General features: G+C 41.7%; 1 protein-coding gene across 1 annotated transcript in view; it reads left to right on the forward strand.

Annotated features, from left to right (window-relative positions):
* Positions 1–21,866, forward strand: part of IDH3A (isocitrate dehydrogenase (NAD(+)) 3 catalytic subunit alpha) — a 59,485-nt gene that overhangs the window by 9,916 nt on the left and 27,703 nt on the right. Inside the window, exons 4-6 of the mRNA XM_033920350.1 lie at positions 13,539–13,653; positions 15,996–16,183; positions 21,179–21,312. Coding sequence (XP_033776241.1) covers positions 13,539–13,653; positions 15,996–16,183; positions 21,179–21,312 — 437 coding nt within the window. The remainder of the gene's footprint in view (positions 1–13,538; positions 13,654–15,995; positions 16,184–21,178; positions 21,313–21,866) is intronic.

Consider the following 21,866-nt stretch of genomic DNA (forward strand, 5'->3'; position numbering starts at 1 on the left):
ACAGCAACCATTATAAAAACTCAATTCTTGCCTTATATCCACTTTTTTCAATGCATTTTCTTCCACCCCTACTATTCAAAGTTCATAGTATTTAATGCCATTTCTTAAATATGTTCTCTCTCAATATATCACAAGGAGCTTATCTTGAAAATGGAGCAGCCTTTCCCCAGCTCTTTACACGCTGTTAGATCATCTCTCCAATCTGCCGCTTGTCACACTCTGACGTGGTGTGCGTTTTTTGCAGCAGCACCACTACTGCTGCATCAGTTAACTGAAGCATTGGCTCTTTTGATTCTGCAAACAAAACAGTGAATTATTCAAAATTCTCCTCAAAACCCACAAACAACTTATTTATAAAGAGTTCCTTCATAGATTACCAGTGGAGTAACATTCACAGCTCTTTCGTTTGTTTGCTTCAAAGATAGAGCCAACACAATTTATTAACTCTAGCAGAGAGAGCAGCCAATCAATGACTGTCACGTAATCCACCTTATATTGATTCCTAGATTACATTTTCAATTTAATAAAAATGTTGCCATTCAATATTAATATTCAAACCCAGCAGTTCCACTGTTTTTAATTTATAAATCCATTGTTCTTTTTGTGCCAGTTATTTTTTAAAAATTCCCTCATCTCCTCCTCTGTAATATACAATCCAGTACTACAACTCTTAAATCCAAAAAACTGTTGAAAAGGAGCTCCCATCTGTTGTCCAAATATATTACTTTTATGTTCTGTCAACCTCACATTCAATCTTCTTGATATTTGTCCAATATATAAATTTTAGTACAAAGGCAACAAATGCTATATACGACCCTTTTCATTTTACCATCCGTGTCGTATCATAATGTATAACTTCTCCCATCCACTGGATTTAAAAATACATCTGTTGTACCCATCACCTCGTACGTTTGACAGGTTACACACTATGTCCTCTTGTTTTAATTGCCCTCAATGGATTTATAGAAGGGCATAGCATCTCCTTGAGATTTCTGCTTCTCCGGTATGCTCTGTACTTGACATGCATAATCTGTTGTCAATAGTCACCAATGCTTTTTCAAAATCCTTGAAATTTGAAAACTGTTCCATGCAAATGCCAAAACAATACACAAGTTACACATTCATCTGCTTTTTTTTTTGTATTTAAACTGGACTGAAACAGTAGCTCTCTGTTATTATAAAATGCTCTTTTATATGTCACTCACTTTTTTCAGGATATCCTCGATTTAAAAAAAATCTATTCATTAATTGTTTGTTGTTTTAATTCTACATCTGTTGAACACATATGGCATAATTGTAAAAACTGAGAGAAAGGTAAGATAGATTTTAAAGGTACAGGATGGAAACTTAGAAATTCTCTGCTACTTTTTTCATCTGTTGGAACCTGTTTTACAAAGCCATGCTAGCGGCTGCAGCGTGGTAACGGACCCGAAGCCCATAGAGATTTAAAGGGCTTTGGGGCTGTTGCTTGTGGCTTTGTAAAACGCCCTTGATTTCTAAAAATTTAAGTTGAAAATACCCCATCATTAAATTGAATTTTTACTTCTAAAAAATAAATTTCAGAAGGGCGGCTACATTCTAAAGTAAACTCTTCCTTCTCATGTTGTCTGTTCAGCCAGTCCACAAAATATAGTAATCGTTCCTTAGTACGTTTCCAAAGAAAAAGCACATCAATGAAGCGTACTCCTTTTTATAATGTCTTCTTTACAGGAAGATTGACATACTCATTGTGCTTCAAAAGTAGCCATAAGCTACAGAAGGGGCCATCATGAAACCCATCGCTACTCCTGAATCTTGACTATACAACGTATCATCAAAAAGAAATAAACTATTTCATCATAATTGTATAAGGAAATCTGAGGACTTTCTTAGAGATCGTACTCCACAAGTGACCCTTGAGGGGAGGAATGCTGGCCTAGTGCCTAACCCTCAGTAAGCCTGGTTCAAAGAGAGAGGTTGTAGAGGCTCAGTATTAGAGAATGACGGGGAAAAAAATTTGTTCCTGGAAACTGTCTGATCCCATCCCCTCTTTCCCTTACTTGTTCCCTTAGGGCCATCCAGCTGGGCATGCCCCCCTCAGCTGAAGCCAACACAAGGGCTTCCCTCCGATGTCAAAGCTGATGTCAGAGGGAGGCCTTTCTGGTCATCCAGGGATCCCAGTTACCTCAACTGTCGTCCTTCCAGCTTGACTGCTCCTTCTTGTCTTCAGTGGCACTTGTTTGCTGGGACAGCGCACAGTGACTCTTGCACGTAGCTGACCCGGGTTGGCTTCAGCAGAGGGGAGAATGCAGGAAGGAGGGCATGGGATCCCTGGCAGCGGTGATTAAGAAGGAAGGGGGCGGGAGACCCACGCAGTGCAGCGTACCCCCAACAAGCAGCTCGCGTACCCATAAGTGTACTTGTACCACATGTTGAGAAACTCTTGTCTGACAAGACCTACCTCTAGTGAATCTGGTCCTGTAATCCACAATTTCTTTGACAGAGTGACCAGAGAATTGGATAGAGGGTGTGTGGTAGATGTGGTGTATTTAGATTTTAACAAAGCTTTTGACATCTGTTCCAAACAGACATCTAATAAATAAACTGAGTGATCTTGGGATAGGCCCCCAAAGTAATGGGCTGGGTTAAGAACTGGTTAAGTGGAAGACTACAGAGGGTAGTGGTCAATGGAGATCGCTCTGAGGAAAGGGATATTACCAGTGTGCCTCAAGGTTCTGTACTTGGACCTGTTCTTTTTAACATTTTTATACGCGATATTGCTGAAGGGCTGTCGGGTAAGATATGCCTCTTTGCAGATGATACAAAAATTGCAATAGAGTAGACACCCCAGATGGCGTGAATAACATGAAGAAAGACCTAGCGAAGCTTGAAGAATGATCTGAAATTTGGTAGCTAAAATTTAATGCTAAGAAATGCAAGGCCATGCATTTGGGATGCAAAAACCTGAAGGAATGGTACAGTTTAGGGGTGAAGAACTTATGTACACAACAGAAGAGCGGGACTAGGTGTGATTGTATATAATGATCTTAAGGTGGCCAAACAGGATGAAAAGGAGATGGCAAAAGCTAAAAGGATGCTAGGGTGCATAGGAAGAGGTATAGCAAGAAGGAAAAAAGGAGGTATTGATGCCCCTGTAGAAGACTCTGGCGAGACCTCATTTTAGAATATTGTATACAATTCTGGAGACCACAGCTTCAAAACGATAAAAGCAGAGGATGGAGTTGGTCCAGAGGAAGGCTACTAAAATAGTGCGTGGTCTTCATCATAAGGTATATGGGGACAAACTTAAAATCTCAATATGTATACTTTGGAGGAAAGGTGGGAGAAGAGCGATATGATATACGTTTAAATACCTATATGGTGTAAATGCGCATAAGTCGAGTCTTTCATTTGAAAGCTCTGGAATGAGAGGGCATAGGATGAAATTAAGAGGTGATAGGCTCAGGAGTAATCTAAGGAAATACTTTTTTTTTTACAGAAAGGGTGGTAGATACATGGAACAGTCTCCCGGAACAGTTTTTTGTGCCTATGGGGTCTTCATGAGTGTACCCACTGTCTTAACTGTTTTGGTTCAGTGTTTTTGTTAATTATTACTAACTGTTCATTGTCTATTGTTTCATTTAATGCTGTGTATGTCTGTTGTAATCCACCTAGAACTTTGGAGAGTGCAGAATAGAAAGGTAGAACATAAATAAAAACAGGGACTACTCTTGAGGTTTGAGTATGCGACCAAGTGAATCCACTAATACATTTGATTGACATGGTATGTAAACTGCTTGGAGAGACAGAGCAAAGCGCCAGAAGTGGTATGCCTCCCTGCAGAGGAGTAGGGATCCTGAACCTCCCTGGTAGTTGATGTAGAATATTGCTACCTAGTTGTCTGTCTGTCTGTCTGGATTGATAGAAGATTCACAAGACGTAGAATATAGCGCATAGTTTTAGGTGATTGATGTGAAGACATAGCTCTGCTAGGTCCCAATGACCCTGGATCTTGAGGGGACTGAAATGTGCTCACCAGGCTGTGTTGGCTTTGTCCTTTGTATTGGTAAGTTAAGGCAGAAGTTGGAACAGGCAACTCGTTTTATAGAAGGAGAGTGGAATCCAGCATTGAAGAGAATCTGAATTTGGTAGTGGAATCGGACTTGAGAGTGTCTGAGTTTGCTGATTCCAGTTGCATTTGAAGCATCACTGCAAGGACCGCATGCATTACCAGGGAGATAGATATTGCCATGTGACCTAGCAGGTGCAAGATGTGGCATGCAGGTAGATGTGTAGAACTGCTTAGGTGGTTGCAGAGAGCTATGATGATTTGTTGTCTCTCCTTGGGTAGGTAGGCACATGCTGTGATGTTTTATGTGAGCTCTTATGAATGCGAGCAAGTGATGACTTCAGTAGTTAACAAATCCTAGGGATCATAGGCTGGATAAAGAGGCAACCTGTAGAGTGAGAAGCAAGCATTCCGTGGAATGTGACACCAGGTGCCAATCGTTCAGGTAAGGAAAAACAAAATAGTGGTTCCTGCACAGATGGGCTGCTAGCACTGCTAGGCCTTTTGTGAAAACATGGCACGGAAGAGAAGCCAAAGGGCAGTCCTTGCATTTCAACTGGTGGTTGAGGAATTTGAAGCGGAGGAACTACCTGTAGGTGGGATGAATGGGTATGTGGGTGTAGGCATCTTTTGAGATCTACAGCAGCCAGCCAGTCTTAGTCTCAGAAGAGGGAGGATGGTTGGCAATGAATTTTCCCACTCTTGAGGTAAGCCTGGAGTGAATGGAGATCTAGAATGGGATTAAGACACTGTAATTTTTTTAATTTGGGGGGGAAATTAGGAAGAAAAATTGAATAGAAGCCTGAGTGCCTTCTCTACTGAAGCATTCTGAAGGAGAAGAGACAGTTCTATTGCCAAAAGTGGAATGTGGGGATGAGGGGTATTAGTAGGTGCCCAGAGGTTAAATGGGGAACGGAAGGATTTATGGGCTTTAGAAGGCTTACCATTAGATGAAGTTTGAGGCTTGTTGGTGGAGAGGGAGGACTACGAGGCCAAAACTGGGCCTGCAGGAGCCTTTCTTGCTGTCTGTTGATGACTTAATACTTCTGATCTCAGAGATGATATCCTGGCTGATGTTTCCGATCTGGCCAACAGAGACCTATGCTAGGTCTATGTTTCACCTTGTGCTCATACTGGAGCTGAAAAACAGGTTTTCTTGCAGAAGGAATGAAAAGCTCTATTGTGTTAAGTATAACACTTACTTCAGAAATAGAAACTATATCTGGGTTGTACTCATTCAATATCAACCTCTTCATAATTTGCTCTTGTTCAAAAATGTATTTGAGAGACTCTGAACCCCCTACGGAAATGATACAGCAAAGGAGAAGGCCCTCGTGGGGCCGGCCGCAAGCAGCCTTTTTTTCAGCATTGTCTCTGCTTGCTGACTGCTGCTGCTGCTTTGGGAGGGCCTGTGGGTAAGAGAAACCGGCTCTACACGGAGAGGGGGTTTGATCGGAAGTCAGACCTGTGAAGGAGAAGGGGAGGTTGTCGGGTCAGAAGCAGGACCGGGAGATGACAAGTCTGTGCAGAATTCTGGTATCAGTAGTGTGTGTGTAAGTGTATATAGATAGATATTAAAGTCTGCTGTCTTGTAGCTTCAGCAAATGATATCCCTCATTTACACAATTTCTCTTCATAAACTGTTTGTACCAAGTACCTAGTGTCTTTACCAAAGTCTGGAAAACAGTCTGCACTGAAGAGGATTAACATATCAATTTTTAAAAACTTAAGCATGCAATAGAATCCTCCAGAAAACATAATTTGAATTGAGTATGGTTATAACTTTGGTCCCGCTGCTAGGAAGTCTGAAGGTTGTTAGTAAACCAAGTGTGGTGAGGCACTATTTGTAGCTGTTTATGGAGAACTTAAAACAGGTGGCAATACAGTTTGCTCAGGAAATATAGATGCTTGAGACTGTTGCATCAAGGCTACAGTGTTCTGCACACAGTGCTGTGATAAATATAAGAAATATGTTTGTACCTATCCCTTACCCTGCTCTGGAGTAAGTAATGGCAGAGAAGGTGCTAATTTTCCCTGAGGAAAAACCTTTCACACTTTTTGCAAGAGAGAAGGGTCTCTTTCTAGTTGATTGAGGTGTTAAATTTGTTGTTCCCCCTTTTTTTCTTTTTACTTTATTTTAGTAGTCTTACCTGCTGTTTACTCAGTATACTTGGAAAAAGCTTTGTTTTAGACATTGCCCTAGAAGTATCCCGTTGCTTTACATTTTTAGCTCTTTGCAGCCTCTGTGTAGGAGAAGTTATTGCAAGACTCATTGTTTTGGGGTGAAAGCAGTGGTCCCGAAGCTGGAAACCTGATTCTACCAAACTCGCCACTGAATCTAGGTGTGGGAGGGTGGTAGAAGCTGACTGAATGAAGGTCTGATTTCACTTCTTGCTTTGTCGAACCTGAGTCCTGAGGGGAAGGTAGCCTGCAAACGCTTAGATTTAAGTTGGGACTTTCCGGAAGCCCCAGGAACAGGCAGGGGATGACTGGATTTTTGGCCCCTCAAAGGCTTACCTTTTGTTGATAGGGGGCCTGCTAGTGGAGGGTGAGGACTGCGAGGTCAAAACCAGGCCTTCAAGAGCCTTTTCCTCTTTATTCTGGCGATAGGATGATATAGTTAGAGAGGAGTCCTCTGACATCAGCAATGTGCTGGCTGACGGTGAAGGGATGGCTCTGTTGTCAGTCTCTGTATGCTGTTTGCTGCAGGAAGATAGATGCCTCTATCTGATGTTGGACAGCGGCAGTTACCTCCCCCAGCAGTGCCAAAACAGGGCCCTGGGGAAAGGAAGCTGTTGAAGCAACTGTGGGAGCTTCTGTCAGACATACTGGCTGTACAACGGTCTGCTGCTCTGCCAAAGGGTGCAGTCCGCTGGGTCCTGGTGCTCACACTGCTGTCGGTTGAAAAGTTCTTCCAGTTGTTGGAAACTTGCTCCTAGTTGGTTCTATGTTTTTTTGGGGTTTATTGTTGAAAAGATTATTTTTTCCTGAAGGAAGGAGTTGAGTTTCTGTTGCCTTTTTTTTTAAAAAAAAATCATAATATGAGAGAGGGGAGAACTGCAGTCGGTTAGGAGCATCTAAGGAAAAAAAACTGTCAAAGCAAGGGGAGGAGCTTCAGAAGGTGGGCATCCCTTAACATGCCCAGTAAGTCAAAAGTTTACTGTAGCTAGGAGAGATCACCGACACACAGGATTAGTCTAGGACTTAAGTGTGCCTGTATCCCCCCTGCTTGTCTCTAGAGAAAGGTGTATGTTTAAGGGATGTATGGAATTTTCATTTCTGTGTTAGTGGTTACAAAATGATGTACTGCTTCAGGTTTTGCTTTGGAGGTGGATTGGAAACCCTAAACAAAAGAATTGCGTTCAGTAGCGTTAGTTTTGATATAGGATAGTGAGGAGCTGAAGGTATCGCCAACCCCTTTGCAAGGGGTTTGAAGTTGGTTCTTACCTTATTTTCTCTGGCACCATCTGCTGTCAGGGGATTATAACCCTCTTGTCTGGATTGGTCTGGCAGGGCTCAAGGTAAGGAAATTAACAGGCAAGTTCAAATGTTTCCCTTTTTAAAAAATGTTAAGTCTATTAAATAGTTAACACTGAATTTTATTTAAATGCAGAGAAGTGGGGATTGAGACTAAGGGCTCCTTTTACTAAGGTGCTCTAGCGGTTTTAGCGCACACTACAATGCCACGCGCACTAAACGCTAACGCCTTCATAGAGCTTGCGTTAGTATTTTTCATTTAGCGCAGGGTTAGCGCGTGCTAAAAGCACTAGTGCACCTTAGTAAAAGCCCTAAGTGCAATGAACATTGATATAGGACATTTCTATTAGGTGTGGTTTTTTTGGTTTTGTTTTTTTTAATACTGGTTTTCACAGCAAAAATTAAGTACATTTCTAGAGAAGCAGTTAAATGCTTACGCAGTAGAAATTGCTGTGTCGGTGCAGCTGTGAGTCCCCCCTTCTCTTTACCCAACATGCCGAGCAAACCACCTCTTTACATTGAAATGTTTATCCATTAATACATGCTAAAAACGGCTATTAATGTTGTTTAGTAAATATAATTATCAGTAATTTGCAAACTACAGTATACGCTCCCTTCCTCTTCTCACTCCCCAGACCCCCCCCTCCAAAATCCACATCTTGTTTCACTGCCCGATTCTCTAATCTCACTCCTTTTACGCAGACCTTTACTCCCTTAGCTGATTTCTCCAAAGTATATAAGGGACTGGTCCCAAGTATGGCAGCAGGCTGTAAACAAGCACAACGACTAAAGCAGTGCAAACCCACAGGCTGCATAATGATCACTCCTGCTGTGCGGGAGGCAAGGCAGATGAACTTCTGGATTTATATTGTATAGTCACCCTTTCAAATTCCAGCTGAGGGTGTGTGTTACAAAACTCAGGAGGATTGCATTTCAGAGGGTTTATTTACTATTCATTGAACAGTTTTTCCAGCTGCTGCTTACCCCTTTGCCAGCTGTCGATTAAGGTAAACCTGACAAATCTGTGGGGGCCTCCTTGACTTAGGCCGTAGGTATGTGTCTATGCATTAATCATGCTTAGATAGTTGGGAATGTACGTAGGTGCTTGCACTGCCAGATGTATTTAAAACAAGAATAAGATTTGTACCCCAGTGAACTTCAACACTGAAAACCAAATGAACTGCATGGTTTGGTTTTGTTTTTCATAGTTTGTATCTGTGGGAAACATTCTTGATATTTTTCTGATGCTAAATGCTTAAGATACTTAAAAAGAAGAATAAATAATTGGTCATCTGAAAGGATTGATTGCAGACCAGTAAGGACTTTTAGCTATTCAAGTAAAGTAACCAAAAATGTTAGGTGGTGGGCTGTGTTAATTGCAGTCTTGATGCCAGTTGTGATTTCTCTTTTTGTTGCACTCTTAATATATAACCAGGACCCAAGACTAAGCTGTTAATGCACAAGAAGACTGTTTTATCTCTTTCCTCCTCATTCTCTGCCAAAAGAGAACAAGTTGAGAGGTATAAACCTCATACAGGCATGAGGGAGTTTCCTGTATGTATGTATTGGTACTAATTGATAAGATTCATTATTCAAAACGCTCATTTTAACATAGAACTAACAATGTGCAGAAATCATCTGTTCATCCTATTTTATCTAGCAGCTATAGACAAGTTTTAGGGACCTTCCCTGGTGTAAAATGTCTCATGGTCAAACGGATTCAAAAAACAGCAAAGCAATGGTGAATTGCCATAGCTACTTCTGGCTTCACTTAAAGATCACTGAAAATGAAGAAGATTGTTGCTAGAAATATTTTGAGCCAGACATTTTACATGCCTACAATCTCTAGTTTTGTGCTTACAGCAAATAACTTCTCTGAAAAACTAATGCCTGCTTTTGCTGGTGAAAGAATTGGATACAAGCTGTAGATCTAGTATATTAACATTCAGTGGAAGATATTTGGGCACCCTCTCTTCTATGACAGTACCTTCCTACTGTCTTGCCTGTGGACTTGTCTGCCTCCAGGTATACAGCTTGCTTGGCTTCCTGCAGGGCTTTGTACAAACTATCCACATGTACTAAGGTACATTTCATGCACTACTGACCTGAGGCTACACACATCGGTATTCCAGATGGTATATTGCATAGCCATCACTTGGCCATGATGTGAACAGTACTGGCAAACAAATAGCTAGCACATTGGTATGTAGGTGTGGCTGCATATTCTGCACATCCCTCTCACAGTCACTTTGTTTTATTAGAAACTAATATCTCACTTGATTGTAGTACCCACTCGCTGTGATATATTAATGAGGATTGATTCTAGAATGATTCCAAATGTCATTTGCCAATGTGTTCTGACTTCACTATTGTGGGACAGAGACACTACCTGTATATAGTATGTAAATTGCTATGATTGTACACAGAAAGGCATGATGTATGACACTTGAGGGGGTGCTGAAAAGTTCTCAGCTCAACCAACTTCCTAAATTCTAAGTTTTTTACTACTGTAGCTGAAAAATGTTTTATTTGCAGAGTGCCAATTTTGCAGAATCATAAGCTATGTTTTTTTTTTTTATATTGTTTCAGATCATTGATTGAACCATGTCAACGAAAAGTGTGGAATTTTCAAGTAACTCTAAGCTGCCATGAAGTTCCTAATCCTGCAGAAGAAAACTCCAAACATTGCAAATATTGAATGACAAATGCCCATCATACTTCACAGTAAAGAAGTGGTGTGCAAGCTTTCAGCTTGGAGATTTCAAGACTGAAGATGCAGCAAGATCTGGGAGACCTCAAACTGTGTTAACTCCTGAAATTGTTGGCCATGACTTGATTTAGCAGATTGGCAAATATCAGCTAAAACAGTTGCTGAGACACTGCAGATATCCAGGGAAATTGTTGGGTGTATAATTCACAAGCAGTTGGTATGCAGAAGCTATTGGCCAAGTGGGTACGCAAATGCTGATGAGAAATGACGTCAAGTGGACACTTCCAAGTTGATTTTGTCATGTTTTCAGCGAGCTGGTGCCAACCTTTTGGAATGACTAGTTACTGTTGGTGAAACATGGTTATACCACTATGATCCTACTCCCCAAACCTTAAAAAAAGTTTGAAAGGGTGAAAATTTTCAAGCGATTCAGAGATGATTGCAGCAGCATTTCAGTGATCAGACATCGGAGTATTTTTTGGAAGGGTTACAGAAACTTCAGACATCGATGTGCCCAAGTGTGTGTAACTTAGGTGATGAATATGTGGAATAACTTGTAAGTTTCATGGCTCCATGTCATTCCCTTCGTGGTTGGGCTGAGAACTTTTCAGCACCCCCTTGTATACTGTGGTAATTTCAGGCACATCTAGGAGCACTAGGATTAACACACATAACTGCCTTCTGCATAACAATTGATTTATTATATTACTTTATTAAAATAGGTTAAAAAACATGAATTTCATCTTGAAAGGGTGCTTAAGATGATTTATTCAGAACAGTGCTCATCTTTGGCCTGCCCATCCATTTGTCTGTCACAAGAACTGTCCAGACCATGATGCTGAAGAGCAGTGAAACACACATTAATAAACCCCTAAGTTTATTGGGTTGCCTCAGTCCATAGTGAATAGCAGGATACTCCAACATTTTACAGTGCTTGTAGTTTGTACAGAATTTTTCTAATTTAGAATACTGTCTAAAATCCATTTGGATTGCGTGAGCTTTTCAAGCTAGTAGAAATTTAAATAAAAATAATAGTAACAGACAAAATAAGAAGCTGTGTAGTGAGGATGGAGGGAGGCTGTTTTAATTGCTTTACTAGCAAAGCCATGCAAAACAGTTGGGTGGTAGAAGCAGCAGGGACTGGCTGTCCACTTTATAAAGGCATGAATAATCTATTGTTATAAGATGTCATGATCAATAATGCCCATCTGAAATGTAAAGTGATGCACATTGGAAAGAATAACCCAAATCATATTTACTAGATGCTAGGATCCACCTTGGGGGTCAGAAGCACCCAAGACGAAGCTCTGGGTGTTGTAGACAATACGCTGAAACCTTCTGCTCAATGTGCAGTGGTAGCGAAAAAGCAAACAAAATACTAGGAATTATTAGAAAAGGGATGGTAAACAAGACAAAGAACGTTATAAGTCTCTATTGCTCCATGGTGCAATCTCACCTTGTGCAATTCTGATCACCTTATCTCAAAAAAGATATAGCAGAACTAGAAAAGATTCAAAGAAGAACGACCAAGATGATAAAGGGAATTGAACCTCCTCTCCTATGTGGAAAGACTAAAGAGGTTAGGGCTCTTCAGCTTGGAAAAGAGATGGCTGAGGGGAGATATGATTGAAGTGTACAAAATCCTGAATGGTGTAGAATAGGTGCAAGTGGATCGAGTTTTGTTTTTGTTTTTACTCCATCAAAAATTACAAAGACTTAAGGCTTGATACTTGAAGTTACAGAGAAATACTTTTAGAACTAATAGGAGGAAATATTTTTCATTCGGAGAATAGTTAAGCTCTAGAACACATTGCCAGAGGATGTGGTAAGAATAGTTAACATTGCTGGTTTAAAAAAAAAAAGGTTTGGACAAGTTCCTGCAGGAAAGTCCATAGTCTGCTATTGAAACAGACATGGGGGAAGCCACTGCTTGAATGGAATGTTGCTGCTATTTGTTTTTTGCAAGGTACTTGAGACCTAGATTGGCCACCGTGAAGACAGGATACTGAACTAGATGGACCCAGTAAGACTATTCTCATGAAAGAATTTAGCTCTAATTACTAGCTAAATGTGGGTGCTATCAAACTTATGACTCAAGAGCCAAGAGAACTGAGAACTTTATACTTCAGTCTTGTCATTTTGTTTGTGAAACACCAGGGAACGTTCAGGTTTCCTAGGCAGTGGCGTAGCCTTAGGTGGGTCAGGGCCCACCCAGTTTGGGCTCAGGCAGACCCAAAATTTCATGTCTTTTAGCGTGGCTGGCAGGGATTCCTAAGCCACACCAACTGAAGACCTCCACACTGAGAGAATTTACATGTTGGGTGAGTGCTAGCACTGTCCCGGAGCTGCCACTGTTCCTAGCCGCAGTCTACTCCCTCGCACATGCTCAGTTTTCACTCTTTCATGAAACTTAGCATATACCCTTGGATGCTGATGGCTGGCAGTAATGGCTCCAGGCCTATGCTGACTGCCCAACTTGTAAATTCTTTGACGGGAAGGAGGTCTTTGGTTGATGGGACTCAGCATATCTGTGCTGGCAGGGATTCCAATTTATCTTGGGACGCGCTGGGTGGATGGAGAAGGAGCAGAAATTTTATATTTGGATTTGCTTTATTTTTTTTTTGGGGGGGGTGGGGGGGAGTGCAGGAGATGACATTTTTGGCTCGCTCACTTTGCTCTCGGGTTCACCCTAAATCAGCTGCCTGGCTACGCTACTGTTTTAGTGCTCTAATATATTTACGTTTCCCACTGACCCTTACTAGAAATGTAGTCCATTTAGTATTTTACATCATTTTCTTTTTTTAGCATAAGAAAACTGACAAACTATGAAATGTGAAAAGTAGATTACTTGATTTTTCTACCACCTGGCATGGCTATACTATGTTACAGAATATCTTGATGACTTGGTCAGAGTCGGTAGTTTGTAGTATACCCTGCAGTTTAATTTGGGGTAATTGGACTGCCATAAGATGTTGATTTGCTTTTTTGGGTTTGTCTGCCTGAATTAAAATGCATCATTTTTAATTAAGAAGGTAAACTGTATATTTTGCATCTTTGATTACCAGAAAATTCCCCTTGCCTGTTTTTCCTCCATATTTTTCTCCTTAAATTTGAATGCTTAATGTCTTTTCTAACACAGCAACATTTTCAAAACAAACTGTGTGCTTAAAGTGGAAACCCTGGAACCTGAACCTGTTAACTGGGTGCAGTTTCTTCCGCATCTTATAGTGTATGCCAAACCAGGAAAAGCTTCTAGCTGAGAGTTATATAGAATACAATCTAAAGTATAAATATTTTATTTAGGCCCCCATTCAGTGGGAAGAGAGAAATGTTACAGCTATCCAAGGAACAGGGGGAAAGTGGATGATTCCTCTAGACGCCAAAGAATCCATGGATAGAAACAAGATGGGATTAAAAGGTAATTGAACATCTACATTTAGGGCCAAATTCTATAAATGGCGTCCTGATTGTAGGCAGTGATAAGCATCCTACTGCTGTCTAACCAGCCAATCGGGATGCATGTTTTCTAACAAAAACCCGAGACAGGCTGTCTACACTGTAGGCATTTGCTGCGGGTGCAGGGAGGTGCCTAGGGACGCTTAAGTTCGCCCAAGGCTGGGCGTGGAAGTGGTTTTGCCTGGAAGTGGCCTTAGGCGAGCTTAAGCAGTCCTAGACCTCTCCCTAGGACTGCAACAGACACCTGAAATATAGGCCAGAAAAATGCTGGCCTACATTTCAAATAGACGTGGCCACTAAATTGATCGCTGCAAGGAAATCTCCCTGCCGCGATCAGCTGAGTGGTCACTGTAGGAAACCCAACTGCAAGTCGACCAGCAGGATGGATGCCTGCACCCTCCCTCCCACCCCTGGCCAATCGGATTCTTGGGCAACTCCCAGTGAATCCCAGAATGCACTAGGAAGGATGCCTAAGACTCTGGTTGGCCCAGGTGCCTAAAGCCCCTCCCGTTGCATCCCAGGATGCACAGGGAAAGCCCACCATTAGGGGGGCCTACCGGCCAGGGGGAGTAGGCATCCTTCTGGCCAGCCTTGCTGATAAATGTATGGAGGTAGGGTTCCGTGGGGGAGGGATTATGTGTTCATGGGGGGTGATGTCAGGAGGGAGTGGGCATCCCTCCTACCGGGGGTTGTTTCAGGAGTTCTGGCAGAAGGGAGTAGGCATACCTCTTCCTGGCCAACTTGGGGGGGGGGGGGTCGGGGGTTCCCTGCCACTGTCACTCAGCTGATTGTGACAGGGAGAGTCCCTTGCTGCGATCAGCGCTTCTCTAAATGGCGCCTGTGACATGGACACCGGTTAGAGAATTGGGGTGATTAGACAGGGTTAGACATCTGTCCATTTTGGACAGACGCAATTCTGTAGAGGACGCCCGTGTGTGATTCTCAAAAGCCGCTTAGGCGGCTGCTTAGACTGGGCATCCTATACAGAATCAGGCCCTTAATGTGTGATGAACAGGTGTTAGCATATCACAGTGAAATAAGCTCTGAAAAGATTTCCATTTAATAATCAGTTAAAGTAAGAGACATTGGTGGGCAGTAATTGCACTGAAAAGTTAGTCTTGACTGTAGAAGCTCCCACAGCAATTTATAGTGCATGAGGGCAAGTCCAAGAATTACAGAATTTTATTTCCTAATTCTGAATGGGTATCTGAGTAATCTGAAAACATCCATATCTAAATATTAATTAAAAGAAACTATTCTGTTAAAAGTTAAGTACAGTCAAACCTTGGTTTGCGAGCATAATTCGTTCCAGAAGTATTCTTGTAATCCAAAGCACTCGTATATCAAAGCGAATTTCCCCATAGGAAATAATGGAAACTCGGACGATTCGTTCCACAGTCCAAAAACTTTAATACAAAATACTATACGGACTTGAATTGCAAGCCCTCGCTCATGTAGAACAGTCAATACACTCCCGCAGCATCAGAGAGAGAAGAACCATTGGCTCAGCTGTGATGATGCGACACGTGTACATGACACGTGTATACTGTATGTACTCATATTGCAAGACTGCTCGTTTAGAACAGTCACTACACTCCTGCAGCGTCAGAGAGAGAAGAACCATTGGCTCAGCTGTGATGATGTGACACGTGTACATGACATGTGTATACTGTATGTACTCATATTGCAAGACTGCTCGTTTAGAACAGTCACTACACTCCTGCAGCGTCAGAGAGAGAAGAACCATTGGCTCAGCTGTGATGATGCGACACGTGTATATGACATGTGTATACTGTATGTACTCATATTGCAAGACTGCTCGTTTAGAACAGTCACTACACTCCTGCAGCGTCAGAGAGAGAAGAACCATTGGCTCAGCTGTAATGATGCGGCACGTGTACATGACATGTGTATACTGTATGTACTCGTATTGCAAGACATTGCTTGTATATCAAGTTAAAATTTAATCAAATGTTTTGCTTGTCTTGCAAAACACTTGCAAACCAAGTTACTTGCAATCCAAGGTTTTACTGTAGTTTTATTTATTTTAAAAATTTTATATACCACCTAGGTGGTTTACGAGAATGGAAACGTAAGATATTAGGAAAAACATCACAAAGCAAAATCTTAAAATAATTACTCTTAGATTAAACCTACTGTGCCACTGAAAAGCTGGGTGATTTCATAGAAATGAATTATTTTTGTGAATTCTGAGATATTTTTGTTCATAATATAATCAATGCCTAAACATGTTTTTCTATAAACAGTATCTTCATTAGTCTTTGCCACATTCATTCATTATAGGACCATTAAAGACTCCGATAGCTGCTGGACATCCCTCCATGAATCTCTTGCTACGGAAAACCTTTGACCTGTATGCAAATGTTCGTCCATGTGTCTCCATTGAGGGATATAAAACTCCATACACTGAAGTGAATCTGGTCACGATTCGAGAAAACACAGAGGGCGAATACAGTGGCATTGAGCATGTGGTATGTGATGGATAGAAAGCTTGTAAAATTCAGCCGAATCAGACTACTAAGATTCATAATCAAGGGAAAGAAAGTGAATTAGAAAAATGTAGGACAGAATGTAAAATAGCATTAAAACATTTCGGCCTAAATGGACCCAAATCACTTTTTTTTTTTTTTTTTTAAATCTTTATTCATTTTCAGAAATTACAACAAGTGTACAATAATCACTCAGAAATATATTAATTGATCACTTGACAATCTTATTTGTAATCCTCCAAATATATAAATATAAAAGAATCCCATCCCTCCCACCCATCTTAAATAATAAAATGCTAGCCCGCGCATGCGCAGTAGCGAACCGTGTTCCCTGATCCCTTTTCTGTAGTGGTGTGGCCGTACGACTGTGCATGCGCGCTTAGTACGTCACTGCCAGAAGACGAACCATCACAGAGCGAGTGAACGCCGAGTCCTGTGGCACATCCGGATTGTGAGCAGTCCTGCCTTCGGTCCTGTCCCTGTTAAACCGGCTGGCAATAACAAAGTCAGATGCCATGGGTTCTTCCCTTTTGTCAAATTACTAAAGGCTCTGCCGGCCTCGATCCTGAGGGGCAGGATCGATACCGGCAGAACCTATAGCGATTTAGCAAGAGGGAAAGCCCCCGTGATGTCTGGCTTCGTTATTGCCAGCCGGTTTAGTGGGACCGAGACAGAACCGAAGGCAGGGCTGCTCACAATCCCCCCAACTTCCAGCGGCCGCCAAACAATGCCTTCCTCCTTGCCATGATCCTCAAGGCCTGTACTGGCACGGACGGTTTGAGAATGAGGGAGAGAACAACGCAGCCAGGCGGACCGCGGGAAGGGAAAGGGGGGGGAGGGAGGAGGGAGCCGGCTGGCCACATAAATTATTTTCATTTCAAATCTGCCGCCGCCGCGGCTCCTCTCTCATCTTCCGACATAATATAAGTGCAGCTCATGAGAGGAGCTGCGGCGGCGGCTTTGAAAACGGCTCCCTTAGTTCTTCGCTGCATTTTTTTTTAAAGTTTAAAACTGCCACCGTGGCTCCTCTCACGATCCCGGCCTGTGTCCGAGAAGGCTTCCAACGCAGGCCGGATCGTGAGAGGAGCCGCATAGGCATCTTTAAACTTAAAAAAAAAAAATCCAGCAAAGGATTTTATCTCCATGCTGCTACGAAGGAACAGGTGAGGGGGAGGGAAATGCTGATGCTGATGCACAGGGAGCAGGCAGGCATGGCAGGCAAGCAGGGGGAGAGGGAAAGGGGCTGATTTGGGGGTAGGGGTGTGCTGAGGGCATACAGCAGTCATGGGCAGGGGATCACAGAACAGGCAGGCATGGCTCAACAAGGGGAGAGGGAAAGGGGGCTGCTTTGGGGTGAGGGGTTTGCTGGGCCAGACAGCAATCATAGGGGGGAAACAGAAGGGGGCCACGGAGCAGGCAGGCATGGCACAAAAGGGGGCAGGGGCATTGGGAAACGGGGCTGCTTTGGGGGGAAGTGTGTTCTGGGGGCACACACCAATCATGCCGGGGAAGAGAAGGGGGGCCACAGAGAGATAGGCGCAATGGAGAAATACAGGCAGGCAGGGCGCAAGACAGAGACACAGACAGAAAGAATGACAGACAGACAGCATCCAAGCACAGAGAGAGAAAGGAAAAAAAAACAGTTGTCTACTCTAGCACCCGTTGCACAGGGGGAGAACGAAAGATGCTGATGGACAGGGGGTTGAAGAAAAGGAACGGAGGACTAATGTTGGACAGGGGGAGAAGGAAAGAGGTGCTGCTGGACAGGGGGGAGGTAAAACAAAAGGAGAAGGGCTGCTGCTGCATAAGGAGAGCAGTGAAGGGGTGGTGGTGGACACAGGGGAGGTAAAAGGAAGGGAAAATGGACAGGGGGAGCAGGCAAGGGGTGGTGATGGACAGCCAAGGAAAAAGAAAGGCAGAAAGAAAAAAAGCGGCTAAGGAAAGAGAGAGAAAGAAATAAAGACAGACACACACATTTGTTCTAGCACCCGTTAATGTAACGGGCTTAAAGACTAGTATATTAATAATTAACAATTATCAATTATTGTCATTCATATTCCCACCCCCCTTTATCTTAACCAATACTGAGGTGTTTAAGATGTCTGATCATTAAAATAAATAATCAATGGCCCCAAATCTTTTTAAATTTATTATAATTACCTTGTTGCATAGCAAGCACCCTTTCCATTTTATAAATATGGCATACTGAATTCCACCAGAAAGTATAATTTAGTTTAGTATAATCTTTCCAATTTCCTGTAATCTGCTGAATGGCAACCCCTGTTAATATTAATAGAAGTTTATTATTATTCACTGAAATTTGGCTTTTAAATTTTGCTTTTAAATCTCATTGATGTACCAAATAGTATACTTAAAGGGTATTAACGTAGAACAAAATCTTTTCCAGAGAAAGGAAAATGGTAAAACCAGAGGACATAATTTGAGGTTGAGGGGTGGTAGATTCAGGGGCAATGTTAGGAAGTTCTACTTTACGGAGAGGGTGGTGGATGCCTGGAATGCGCTCCCGAGAGAGGTGGTGGAGAGTAAAACTGTGACTGAGTTCAAAGTAGCGTGGGATGAACACAGAAGATTTAGAATCAGAAAATAATATTAAATATTGAACTAGGCCAGTTACTGGGCAGACTTGTACGGTCTGTGTCTGTGTATGGCCGTTTGGTGGAGGATGGGCAGGGGAGGGCTTCAATGGCTGGGAGGGTGTAGATGGGCTGGAGTAAGTCTTAACAGAGATTTCGGCAGTTGGAACCCAAGCACAGTACCGGGTAAAGCTTTGGATTCTCGCCCAGAAATAGCTAAGAAGAAAAAAAAATTTAAATTGAATCAGGTTGGGCAGACTGGATGGACCATTCGGGTCTTTATCTGCCGTCATCTACTATGTTACTATGTTAGTATCATATGAAAGGCCAACATGATTTTCTAACAATGAATTAATTTGGGGCCAAATTAACTTCCAAAAGGCATTTATATAGGGACAGAAAAATATCAAATGATCTAATGTCCCAGCTTCTAAACCACAATGCCAACATCTATTGGACCTTGAACTATCCAACTTCTGTAAATGAACTGGGGTCCATAAAGCTCTGTGCAACAAAAAACAAAAACAAAGTCTATCTCATAGATGCTGCCCTTGTAGTTTTTATTCTCCAAGACTAAAAACGTGGCCATTGAGAGGCAGCAATTTGGTGCCCAAGCTCAATGCTCCAAATATCCCTAAGAACAGTTTTTTGGTTTTTATTCAAATATCCATATAACAATTTATACCACTGTGCGGCTTGGTGGCCCAAGAAATCCGCCTCAAAAGCACAGGAATTCCAAACTATACTGAGAATTAAGAACTTTCCATTCAGGGAATCCTTCCTGAATAGCCTGCTTCAACTGCAACCATTTAAAACTTTGTGATTTATTTAAACCAAATTTATGTTGAAATTGTGAAAAACTAAGTAATGATCCATTTATAATCACATCATTTAAAGTTCGTATACCTGCAATAATCCAATGCTTCCAAACGATTTTAAACCCGCCAATTTTGATTTTGGAGTTTACCCAAATGGATTGATTTAATGATTTGGAAATTGGGTCTGGCGATAAATTACTAACATAACGTAAAGTCTTCCAAGTATCCAACAAAATTCTATTATTTTTATATTTCCTGGGCAAATTTATACTAATAAGATGAGACAAATGCAAAGGAAACAGGAGCTGCCTTTCCAAATACAACCAGTCCGGTACATTTTCCATGAGATCTGGGAGGATCCAATACATACCCTGTCTTAAAATATAGGCTTGATGATACCTATAAAAATTTGGAAAATTTACCCCTCCCTCTATAATTGTCTTTTATAGAGATACTAAAGCAATTCTAGGCCTTTTACCCAACCAAACAAATTTAGTAAGAATACCATTTAACCTTTTGTAAAACGACCCCTGGAAAAAAATTGGTGTCATACTCATTTGATAACAAACCACAGGCAATATCATCATTTTGATCCCAAATCACTTTAGTTTTTCTTGCTCTGATCCTGTTTGGCATTTGCCCTTTATTAATCCCTTTGTCTTGGAATTCAAAAAGATGTGGTATAACTAGAACCATTCAAAAACTTAAACTTTCCTTCCCTTCACTGAAAGGCATCACCCTGGCAAACTGGGGAAATCGTTATTTTTCTAAATAACTGATCTATAGAACAACATTCCTTTACAGCTGCAAGATCTAGGCTCTCTTCAAATATTTTGTAAACATCTGAAAACCTGGCTATTCTCAAAATTGTAAAACTTTCAGCTTATCTTTTTTTCATTACTGTAGGTCTTAACTGTAAACCGAGTCGAGCTCTATTTGTATAGAGACGACATGGTCTATAAATTTAAGGTTTAGTTTAGTTTGTGCTCTGGCCCTTGAAAAGGATAGGCTTTTCAGGAATGGGCTGTCCTATTATACTTTTCCTGGATGCCAAAAGACAGAGAAAGGCATGAAGAAGAATCGGAATGCTTTATTTTTGGCTTAAAAAAAAATTGACTTCCAAAAACTGAAGTGGTATATCGTGGGGTTTTTTTCTTGGTTACTACACTTTTCTTGTATGCGTGATGAATAAGTTCAGTATAGGAAGATTTGTGTATATAGAAGTACTGTTTAAAGATTCCTGTTATGATGTGTGAGCACGTGTGTTTATTTCAGAAGTCGCTGCTGTGCTCTGTGGACCAATTCATTTTTTTTTTCTCTTTAATAATTAATCATACTTCAGTAGTACTTCCATTGTCACTGCCAGTTTATTTTGTTGGTCCTAGGAACCCTCATAGGTCCAAGGACTATGAGGGAGCAACTTCTCCAGGTTGTGGCCACTACAGTGGCAGGCATTTCTCCCTTTGCCTGGGCCTCAGTTGGCTGTGTTGGTGGCTTGCCAGGCCTGACTGATGTATGCTTTATTTTTTATAGGACTACTGTAACCTGTGTTTTCTGCTTTTCAGATTGTTGATGGCGTTGTACAGAGTATCAAACTAATCACTGAGGATGCAAGTAGGCGGATTGCTGAATTTGCTTTTGAGTATGCCAGGAACAACCAGCGAAGCACTGTCACTGCTGTACACAAAGCTAATATCATGTAGGTTGGCTTCAAATTTATCAAACTTATTGAAAATAGATGGGTATCAATCCATTTGGAACTGTGAAGAGAAAATTCTGCGGTTAACTCCTCTAGAATTTGTCCTGGTTCTCAAGTGATTGGAATGTGTGTGTGTGTACACCTACTTTCACTCCCTCTGTGGTGGGGGAACCCTTTTAAATAGACAGTCTGTTGAGTGTAAAGCTAGCTCATGTATATTTTTCTGGTATGAAATGCAGTAATCAACCCCTTCTTTTTGAAGGTGCACACACAGTTGTAACTGAAACAAGTGTAATGTATCGAGATACATATGAAGTCTTTCACAGACCCATGTATAGTGTACTCTGCATACAAATAATGAGCAGTTGTGGTTGCAGGCACTGTTCCATCTAAGCTGAGCAGGAATCCTCCAATGCATTGCTGCTAGTTGAGGGGGGTGGGGAGCAGTGCTTGTTTTCAATGAGTGTGAACTCGAAGGCGCAGATACTCAAGGCCCAGCAAACAAGAAGATGCAGATCTTCGGGCACTGGCATGTCCTGTGCATTGGTGCCGGT

The sequence above is a fragment of the Geotrypetes seraphini genome, chromosome 14 (genome assembly GCF_902459505.1).
Source record: "Geotrypetes seraphini chromosome 14, aGeoSer1.1, whole genome shotgun sequence".
Lineage (NCBI taxonomy): Eukaryota > Metazoa > Chordata > Amphibia > Gymnophiona > Dermophiidae > Geotrypetes > Geotrypetes seraphini.